Raw genomic sequence first — 11,271 nt, 5'->3', positions numbered from 1 at the left:
TGATAAAACAACACATAGACTTAAAACCAGAGATATTTTTTATTGGGAATCATACTGGAAATATACAATAAAGAACTGAAGTATTTGATTGTAAATGTATTAACAGTGGTTAGAATTGTATTTGCTAAAAATTGGAAAAATGTAAAAATGCCAATGCAGGAGGAAGCCATTAAGAAAATTATGGAATGTGCTGAAATGAGTAAATTGACATATGAAATTAGAGAACAAGAAGATAAACAATTTTATAAGAAACACATGGAAATGAAATATGTTAGAAAACTCTAAAGGTAATAGAATGATACAGAATATATGTATAAAAATGTATAACCATTGAACGAACGTATAATACAAATTTATAGCAGATATAGAATATCTTGTATAAAATCATGAATAACAGTTTAGTCAAATAAGTGACTAATAATTGATAATACCAGAACTTATATAAATGATAAGTGATAACTATGGAGAGGAAGCACAAAAGATTTGTAACCAACCGACACACTATATGTATGTAATCTGAGGATGGTTTTATGTTTTATGCCTTGTTTGTTGTAAGCCTGTTTCTAAAAAAATAAAACTTGTTGGGGGAAAAAAGAGCAGTGGTTAGAATGCAGTATTGCAGGCTGATTCTGCCGACTGCTAGAAATTTGATTCTTACCGGCTCAAGGTTGACCTTCCATTCTTCTTGATAAAATGAAGACCCAGATTGTTGGGGACAATATGCTGACTCTGTAAACGGTTTAGAGGGGGCTGTAAAGCATTATGAAGTGGTATATAAGTCTAAGTATTATTGCTACTGCTATCATCACATACACATGAAGCTCTGTGTTTTTCCTGCTGAAATGGTATGCAGAGAGAAGATGCCTACACTTGAGCATCATGTGTGTCCAGGGCAACTATTTCTTCAGCATACAAACTGATATTTCTCGATTTGACCCTCTGTACCTTCAACCGTTCCTTTGCTTTTTTCCCCCATTCCAGGGAAGATAAGCCCTCCTGAATTCTCAACCTACTTATATTTTCTCTTCTGCCCTACTTTGATCTACAGAAAGAGCTATCCAAGGTAACTCCTTGCATATCGTCCTTGTCTTTTTGGGCTCCCTGGTTTCTCAGCTCTATGAGAAAAGGAATGGGCAAAATGGGCTTCAGGAGCTACGACCCATGCCCCCCAGAACGATGTAGTAACCATTGTATTTCCCAAGAAAAGAGAACTGCTCTCTTATCATATCTCAATCCTATCCTACTTCTTTCCTTATAGAGATTCATGCATCCGCTGGAATTACGTCATCCAAAAATTGGTTGAGGTGAGAGAAACACATTAAGTTTCCATTGGCTGGTTGGTTTTATCAGGCCTCCCTGGATTAGGAATGTGTTTGGGAACTGTTGGATTTTCCCACAAGACTTCACTGGACTGGGACCCCTAAGGTGTCTTTTCCAGCCAAGGTAGTAAATAGCAATAATTGTTTAAGTAGCCCTGAGTGACCAAAGGCCACCATTTAAATTTACCAGAGTTCTTTAGCCTTGAGTGAATGAGATATAACATTTGTCCTGAGTCAACTGATGCAAAAAAAGGTCACTTCCCTAAGAAATGTTCAATTTAAAACTTTAGACACAATGTACATATCTCCCACAGGAGAAAAGGGTGTGAAAGAGAGCAGAGTTGATGGAACTTGGGGCCACTCAGGAAGTGAGCGGTGCAGAAATCTGTGACAGATTGACTAAAACTAAACAAAAGAGGGGCTGGTGTACGAGGACAGCATTTGGGCATTGTATTGTAGGATATTAAAATGGCAGCCAAATCCAGCTTCTGAGATCATAGACCAGAAGAAGGTTTTTCTTAGTCATAGCCGAGAGCTGGCAACTGGTATGCCTTCCCAGAACACTGAGATATAAGTAGATCACTAAGGTAGAGTTTTTTCTCTCTGTCCCACAGTTCCTGGCGTGTATATATTTTATGAATTTCCTCATGAAATACTATTTAATCCCTACCTTCAGCAACATGCATAAGCAGCCCTTCACCATCAAAATTCAGCTGCTCTCCATCTTTGATTCAGTATTACTTGGTATGTGGAAACAATTATGATTTCATTCCTGTAATAGAAATATGTGATCAGACTGATCTATCACGTTTTAGAGAAAGTGAAGAGAGGCGTTCTACAGGTAGTTCTCAACATACAACCATTTTTAGTGACCTTCAAAGTTACAACAACACTGAAAAAAGTGATTTATAACCATTTTTCACATTAGGACTTTACAGCATTCCCATACTCGCTGATCAAAATACATGCCATAAATACTGGCATATATTTATGATGGTTGCAGTGTCCCAGGGTCACATGATCACCTTTTGCATCCTTCTGACCAACAAAATCAATGGGGAATCCAGATTCACTTAACCACTGGGTTACTAACTTAACAACTGCAGTGATTCACTTAACAAGTGGCAGGAAAAGTCATAAAATGGGGCAAAACTCAGATAATTGTCTCACTTAGCAACATAAATTTTAGGTTCAATTGTGATTATAAGTTGAGGACTAGTGTATCTGTAGCAGCTAAGTAATACATTGTAAACACAACACACAGTTGCTTTCGGTACCAAGATAGGTGGCATATAGATTTAATCAATAAATAAATAGTTACCTCATCCCACAGCCCAAGATATATATGATTTTGGACTATATGTAACATCCAAAGAAAATGATGCAGTAGCTCTGGCAGGCCATTCATGATGAAAGTATGTAAAACAAACCAAAAGTCAAGCAAAGAAATCTTTATGAATTCATTGTCAGATGAATCTGTTTCCTATAAAAGGGTTTTCACAATATTTATTCTTTTCTTCTGCTTTTGCCTCAGTTATTCTCCAGGTGCCGTGCTCTTTGGCCCTTTGAATATCATCCTGTTCAAATTGTCAAAGTTCATCATCATTCCTTGCAATAAGGGGCATACAAAAATCTTGTAGACATGGGATAAAGCTGGAGAATATGGTGCTGCTCATAAAATTCTACTTGCCAAAAATGTTACCTTACTTTACTTCTAAAAAGCAATTTTGAGACTTCAGGAACAGAGTGGTAAATGCCTGGAATGCAATACCTGACTCTGTTGTTACATCCTCTAACCCCACTCCTTTAACCTTAAACTATCTACTATTGACCTCACCCCATTCCTAAGAAGTCTGTAAGGGACGTGCATAAGTGCACCATCCTGCCTCCCGTCCCTGTCCTATTGTCCCCATTTATTCATACCTATTTCCTGTATTTATACTCATGTTTATTCTTATACCTATTATTTCGTAAGCGATTGACAAATAAATAAATAAAATAAAATAATAAAAATAAAATAAAATAATAATAATAATAAAATAAAATGATAGGTTTAGAAGGCAACTGGCAACCGGTGGCTGAAACAAGAGGAAGCAGCTTAGCTGCTGCTGAAAACCATGGACCCATTATCAGATGGTACAGCTCAACAATTCTGTACGGAACTTTCTTCTTCTTTAAGAAGAAGAATTATAATATATAATGCAAATTGGTTGGGGAAAGGACAGAATAAAATTCTACATTTTTATAATATACAGTATATAATAAGTGTGCAATTCATCTATTCTAACCACAGAATTGTGAATATATTGGTATAAGATTTTTTTGTGTGGGGATAGCCGGGGTGGGATTCTACTGGTTCTATAGAACCGGTTGTTATGATTCTGCGCAGTTCAGAGAACCGGCAAATTGTGCCTCTGGCTGGCCCTGCCTCTCTCTGCCTGCCCATTCCCTCCCTGCCCAGTCAGTCCTTGTCACATTGCGCCCATGCCTAACATAGCTGACTGTGTTCTTCCCCGCCCAGTCACACCTTAATATATTTTTCCCCTACCGACCATCAGCTGTTCCTATGATCAGCTGTTTCCCAGATTCCCCTCGCTGTCTTACTGCTTCGCCCAGGAGGCTTTCCTGAGGCCCAGGAAGGCAAAAAATGGAGAGGGAGTTCAGCTCCTTCCCCCCACCCTTGGTCCATTTTTTGCCTTCCTGGGCCCCAGGGAAGCTTTCTGTGAGCAAAAATGCCCCCCCCCCCCCCCCCGGAGGCTTCCCTGAGGCCCAGAAGGCCCTAAAATGGTGCTGCAAAAAAGAAGAAGGCATGCGTGCCCAGTCCCATGGCCATGCCCACCTAGCCACTCCCACAGAACCAGTTCTTTAAAAATTTGAATCCCACCCTTGGGGATAGCTATATATGTATACTTTTAGCAGTCTATCTGCATTTCAGATCCTTTGAATATTTGACTGCAGCCTTTTCTCTGCCTCTGAAAAAGAGTGATTTATATTAAACCAATCCTGCCTTCAGTTCAAACTACACTGACTGGCTGCCTCCTATATTCTGCATACATGTTGGGAAAAAGACCAGTTGGGTTCCATGGTAACAGTTGCCTTGTAACCAGTTTACAATGAGTTCTAGGCCTGCCTTAAGCCTAAAAGGTGGCTGGGGGACTTTGGGCAACTCACTTGCTCTCAGCCCAGCCCAGGCCACATCACAGGATTGTTGTGAAAAAAAAAATAGGAGGCAGGCAAGAGCTGTTAAGAGCACAAAATAGATAAATAGTGGGAAATGGAGACACTAAAGTGTTCTGGCCCTTTAGAATTCAAACAGACAAGCACCTGTATAATATCCAAGTCTTAATAATTATCAGTAAGATAAAAAGCCTGGATAGTAGACATTGTAGTACCTGGAAACAGCAGAAGAAAGAGAAAGAACTGGAGAAAAATAACAAAAAAAATACAAATATCTGCAATAGAACAATTGTGGCCAAAGGTAGCAAAGATAGTAGTAGTAGTAGTAGTAGTAGTAGTAGTAGTAGTAGTAGTAGTAGTAGTAAGTGCCATGGAGGCAATCCCAAAACATTTGGAGCACAACGTGAACACCATCAGCATTGACATAACCACTATCAGTCAGTTGCAAAAGCTGGCTTTGCTTGGAGCAACTGATATCCTGCAACAATACCTTTAACAGTTCAAACAGTAACACCTGCCTATCCCACGTCCCTTGGAAGGACTCAGTAGGTGGACAACAAGGCCGTATCCAGTAAAATAATCTGGTTAACTGTGATCGACAATAATAATAATGGTGGACTCACATATCAATTTGCAGGTGTCTAAATCTTAGACAGTTTAGGCTACAGCCTTAGTTAAAAACAGGTTGCTAAGATATTTAAAATTTAATAGCTGAAAAAGTGAAGGGTTGGACAATGAGAAAGAACACACAGCTATAGCTAATTGGATGAAGAGAGCTGGCCACTGCATGAGGGAATCTGAATTGTAATCTGTTGCTGTGAGAGTAAAGGGGGAGTTGCTTTCTGCAATTTGCCTCATAGTGTTTTTGCTGTGTTGATTTATCTGACAATGCTCCTGTTAGCCTATATTATTTACTGTAAATATATTTATTTAAATAAAACTGCAAGTTCATGTCCATGTCTCTGACTCCATTTGGACACCAGCTGAATGGCATCCATTTGTAGTTGTCAAAATCTTAGACAATGCAGGCTACAAGCCTTAGTTAAATACAGGTACATCACGCAAAAAGTCATACACCGCCAAGGTACTTTTAGTCCTTGTTTAGTGACCACAGTTGGGACCAGCAACTTAAACATTAAGTCAAGTGGTTGTTAAGTAGTACCCTAACTATATGATGAGCTTACTTCAGCTTTCTTTTGCTTTACAAACTTTTGAAGGTTATAAATGTGAGGATTGATTGCAAAATTGGATTTTCATCAGCGTCATGACTTCAAATGGCCACTAAACAAGGTAGTTCTTAACAACCGGAACTAAAAATAACATAGTCAAGGCCATTCTGCTTTTCTTCCATTTGGATATCCCTAAAGTACTTTTAAAAAGACAATTGGACTTCTTTGGGTTTTTTTTTTTCTGTGAAAACTTTTCATTTCTCATCCAAGAAGCTTCTTAGTTCATTTTCAGAACTGAAGCAGCTTCTTGGATGAGAAGTGAAACATTTTCAAGGAAAAAAACAAGAAAGTCAAGTTGCCTTTTGTAAAGCACCTTTGGGACAATAATGACCTAGATGATTGAGAATTTCTATAGACATTCCATTAGGATACTAGCCTAAAAGTCTAACTTGATTTGCAATTGTCTGTCTTAAATCTGTAACAATAATTGAGTTTTTAAAATCTCCTCTCTCTCCCAAAAGTGGGAAGAACTAACGTATTTCTTTACCTCTCTCATTCAGGGATATGTTTACTATTCACGACCACATATTTCCTCCTGGACTGCTGGCAAAACATATTTGCTGAGATCCTGCGCTTTGCAGACCGTTCTTTCTACAAGGTGATAACAAGGGGTGGGGGTGGTTGCAAGAAAGATATGAGGAGTCCGGCTTTCATTCCTCATGGATATACAGTACTTGAATGGTCCATTGGCCATGAGGAACAGTTTGAAAAACTTTGCAAAGAGTGATGAGATGTTATGGCTCTGAAAGAAAAGCAAATTTCAACTTGCTAAAACAACTCTACTGAAGAAGTTGACACTGAAGCATTCGATTGCTTGTAATCAAAGTAATAAATACAGGTAGTCTCTCATTTAGCAACTGGTTGCGGTTACAACTATGATGATAAAGTTAGAACCAAAGCTCATATATACAACCTTTGGAGGTCTGTAAAGCAAAGGAAAGTTGAAGTAAGATTGCAAGCATCCATGCTAATTGTTTTAATGGGTTTGTAAAATATTTTAATTTTTGCCAGTATCATATGGCACCGGAGTCACTTTAGGTGAGATCGACAGCTATGTAAATTCAACAATAAATAAATTTGGCAAATAAATGACATAAATGTTTCACTTAATGACCACTTAACAACTGCTCCAAATTGTGGTCACTAAATGAAGACTGCCTGTAGTAACATGTATATTTAGGGAGTATAAGAGAGATCAAATAACGTGTTCGAAAGAGTTTGCAAGATCCCACGTGATGGTTCATTCATGCCCTCCCAATGGCTGAAATCTAACTTTTCATGCCCCCCTTGACCCTCCCCGACCCTTAATCTCCCCCTTTCCTAACACCCAGGACGCCTCCTTGCTCTCCCATACCTGACAATAGCCACTTACCTGCCTGTTTGAGAGTTGCAATTTCCCCCTGGTTTCCCCACTGACTTAGTGATGGACATTCTAATCCCAATTGCCCTTGTAGCTCAAGGACTATCCGTACACAGGCAATTTAGAGGGGATTGTCTCTTTGCTGGCCAAAATACAGTGATGTTCCAGTTTCAAGCCTGGCATTTCTGTGTTTTTCATGCTCTTTATTTCATTCTTCCTGCCTAGGACTGGTGGAATTCCACAGCATTCTCGACATTCTTTCGGTCATGGAATATGATTGTACACGATTGGCTGCACTGCTATATTTATCAAGATTTTCTGTGGGTAGGTAAGGCTGTAATGGGTGCTTGCCAAACCCACCCTATATTGCCCCATACAGTAAACCTGCTGCATGTAATTTCTCTGTGCCTGTCCTCATTGTTTATTGGTGATCACCATGATGAAGTCTATGATTTACCTGTTCTCCTTCTCTTCCAGCTGATTGGAGAGAGAGCCCGAGCTGGAGCTATGCTCATTGTCTTCCTTTTCTCAGCCGTTTCCCATGAATATATACTCACCTTCTCTTTTGGCTTCTTCTATCCTGTCTTGTTTGTTCTGTTTGCTGGGACTGGAGGTAAGTAGCTCCTCAGGAAATGGACTGAACCTTTCCTCAGAAGAGTCAAGCAAGGCCCGTAAAACATAATGTGGCATGGATTATTCCTGGTGAACCTTCATTCATTCTGTTCTGCCCTCCTCTGGTTTGGGGTTTCCACACTTCCCAAATGGCACTCATTCATGTCCTTTTTGATGCACTTTTTTTTTTTACCACTGGTAGGTTGGATTTGCTCCAACTGTATTCAAAATATAGTAAGCCAGTGGCCAGGGTCTTATGATGGATCTTGTGATCCTTACCCATCCATCACAACACCACCAATTTATGTGACCCACACCTGACCCATCACAGGACCCATCACAAGAACCTGACCTGACGTGACCTCACCCTCACAATGCCTGCTGACAACATGGAGACCTTATAAGCAGAACACTGACACCCCCTACATTCCACTGAAGATGGAAACCAGCCCACAAGCTCAGAGAACGACCCTCCACCCCACAACTCATGTACTCTGATTTACTATTATTATAATTTCCAGTATGCCTTCTGACATCTTGGCTACGGAACCCTGGGTATCGCTACCCTAGATGAGTGGAGCTTTCCAAATTGAGAAAGACTAGCTAAGGAAAGATTCAAGGCATTATCCTGCCCCCTTCACCAACCAGTATTTCTCAATCTTGGTGACTTTAAGATGTGTGGACTTCAGCTGCCAGAATTCCCCAGGCAGCCATGTGCATTGTGTTATTGCCTCAGACGGTGCATTCTATGGTTAGGGTGGAGGCTGCTTTCTCATCCTTCTGACAGTTATTTCAGTTTTCTATTTTTTTTTTTCAAATCTTGCTGGTCATCGAGTAAACAGTAGTTCTTCCGTGAGAATATTAAGATTCTCTATTCTAACAGGAGGGACAATTTTAGAAATTAAAAAGCAAAAACAGCAAAATCAATAACTGGAAAACAAAAGTTTCCTATTTCAGAAATCCAATCACAGTTCCAAAAGAGATGAAAATATTCTTTTATCTCCCTCCTGATCGAGACCACAATCAGGATGCAGATAGAAGAGGAACAGGAAAATAGCCTAGGTTCTAGGAGCAGGGAGTTCCATCTGCAAGGGCATTGCTTTGAGAATTCTATTTTCCAAATTATTTTTCCTCCATGGGGGTAGGGATGGGGCATATTGTCTTATAATTAACATGGAAATTGCTGTTATTTTAGATTTTATAATGGGGACCATTCCTATTGTAGATAGCAGTTATTAGAAATCAATAACTGAGAGATTTCCACGGCTCAGTGTGGCTGGAATATACACAATTAACCCTTTTTCTGTTTGTCTTCACAGTATTCTTTATCTTTGTTTTCAATGATAAGAGAAAAGGCCCTGTCTGGAACATCATCATCATATGGATATGCTTCTCTTTTCTTTATCTCCTCATACAGCCAAGAGTGGTTTGCAGGTGTCCACTGTCCACTCAAGGAGGTGAGTAGACAGTTTACCTTGTGGAGGTAGAGTAAGTCTTGGGTTCCCTCTTGGTTTCAACTTTTGTTGCTTTCAGATATAAAGAGAGTGATAAAATAGGAGAAAAAAACCCTCTGTAATCTGACTGGAACCATTTAATTAAAGATTGCTTCATTATTCCTGATATTTATTAATATTACAGCCACCTTTGGACTCTAAAACATTAAAATACTCCAATCAATAAAAATAAAGAATAAAATATTTCACATTAGCTGTATTTTGGGGCATTTCAATATGTGAAAAAAAACACCTGACTGTTATTGATACATGAATGTTGCAACATTCTTATTGTTTTATTTTCACTCCATTTCTTTCCATTTTATGGAGAGCTGAACAGGAAAAAAGGCCAAATCAAAGGTCCATTGAGAGCAGCAGATGTGCCCAATGTGTTGCCAACCATGTATGTTGGCTTTTGACAGTGAGAACAATCAACCAATGGAACAGCTTGCCCTTGGAAGTTCTGGGAGCACCATCACTTGAGACTGTCAGAAATGGTGTAGAGTCTCCTGCTTGGGCGGCGGGGATTTGGACTAGATGACCTACAAGGTCCCTTCCAACTCTGATTATCTGTTATCTGTTATATTTGATTGGGAATCCAGCACTTTCTGGGGACACCGGGTTCTGTTAACGCTTTATTGCAAGATTCTGCTTTACAGCATAGTCAGAGATTCTCACCTGAGGGAGTTAAAGCAAACTTTTCTTCATTCTCCTCATATCAGTAACTGCAAAAGGTGCTCTGTGACATCCAGTATTGAAAATTCTGGGTCTAAGAGCCTTTGACAAGCAACATCTTTCACGTCTGGGCTCCCGTGGGTTGAGGGGCCTGAGCTGAGGGGCCCGAGAAGCAAAACTGCCAGAGCCAGATCCTGTTTTCCGGAATAGGCTAGGCCTGCAATTCAAAGTCTCTCCAGTGCTGCCTTCAACATTGCTGAAACTCTGGGAATGTTATTGTGCTGATGGGCTCCTGATTATGTTGGGACATATATATGGCTGATCTTGCTGACCCAGATCTAAGCATGTGATTAGCTGGAATTCTTGTATCATTTTGTCTTATGGCAGTTTCCCTTCCAGCTATTCTGTCTCTCTTGACATAGTCATTGTTTTCTTTTCTCAGAAGACCTTCTGGGGGCTGGTGACTCCACGTTCCTGGTATTGCCACCCATAAGCAACTATTTCCAGCCTACCCTAGCCTTCTACTTTGCTTCAAAAATGACGTCTCACAAGAATATCTGATTACTCTGCGGCTGCGACAACAAGGACTCTCAGCACATCATGCGTCTCCTCGACTCCCTCCATGGAAAGCTGTATTTGGAAATGCCTTATCCGAGGGTGCTAAAATTTGGTTTGTAGGTTCAAAGGCTCTATCTGGTTGAGACAGAACATCTACAAAGATCCCTATGTGGAGTTCATGGGTCTTCTTGGTGCACAAATTCCAGGGGAAAAGGGCTCAGGAAAATTTATCAGTGACAATCTTTGGTTGCCTCCAAGACTTACAAAATTATCTCCCTTTCTTAACTTACTTAAAATAAAACATGAGTGCTCCACTTTGAAATGTAGATTATACCACATCCCAGCTTTAACCCAAACTCTGTTGCTTTTAGATCAACAGGCAACTTTCCAGATATTGGTAAAATCCAGCTCTCAGCAGATCTATTGATGGAAAATAGAGTTCAATAATATCAGAAGTATTGCTTATATTTCCTACTTTTAGACTTTCATTCAACATTTTATCTCCAGCAGTGAAGGAAGGGAACCTGAATTACCACCAGCAATATCCACTCAATGTCTATTGTATTGTGTGAATGATTTTTGAAACTATATTTGGAAATAAAAACAGATTATCCCAAATCAGATTATGCCAAATCTTATTTCATTCTTTGACAAAGTGACTAAAATTAGTAGACAAGCCAAATTCTGTGGTCATAGTATACTTAGACTTCAGCAAGGCTGTCATTACTCTGTGGAGCCTGAGTCTGCGGAGGAGAATGAGTTGGAACTGGGAGCAATGGAACTTGAGCGTGCGGCTTTGTTGGCTCCAGAGGAATACAGAAGGAGCAGGACGAGGCAGCCCCAGGTCC

General features: G+C 39.8%; 1 protein-coding gene across 1 annotated transcript; it reads left to right on the top strand.

Moving 5' to 3' along the window:
- Nucleotides 1-935: 935 nt before the first annotated feature.
- Nucleotides 936-11,046, top strand: LOC148127101 (sterol O-acyltransferase 2-like; the record flags this gene model as incomplete). The annotated part of the gene is given in 9 exon segments (XM_087925419.1): nt 936-1,063; nt 1,259-1,304; nt 1,934-2,063; nt 6,226-6,323; nt 7,311-7,409; nt 7,563-7,698; nt 9,017-9,092; nt 9,094-9,154; nt 10,308-11,046. Coding segments are annotated over 9 exon segments (825 nt in total), but the record flags the coding sequence as incomplete, so codon positions are not given.
- Between the last annotated feature and the right edge of the window lie 225 nt (nt 11,047-11,271).

This window comes from Pseudonaja textilis, chromosome 2 (assembly GCF_049901715.1).
Source record: "Pseudonaja textilis isolate UNSWEBS1 chromosome 2, rPseTex1.2, whole genome shotgun sequence".
NCBI classification, from domain to species: Eukaryota; Metazoa; Chordata; class Lepidosauria; order Squamata; family Elapidae; genus Pseudonaja; species Pseudonaja textilis.
The sequence above is the reverse complement of the archived record's forward strand: the minus strand, read 5'-3'. Positions and strand labels throughout refer to the sequence as shown.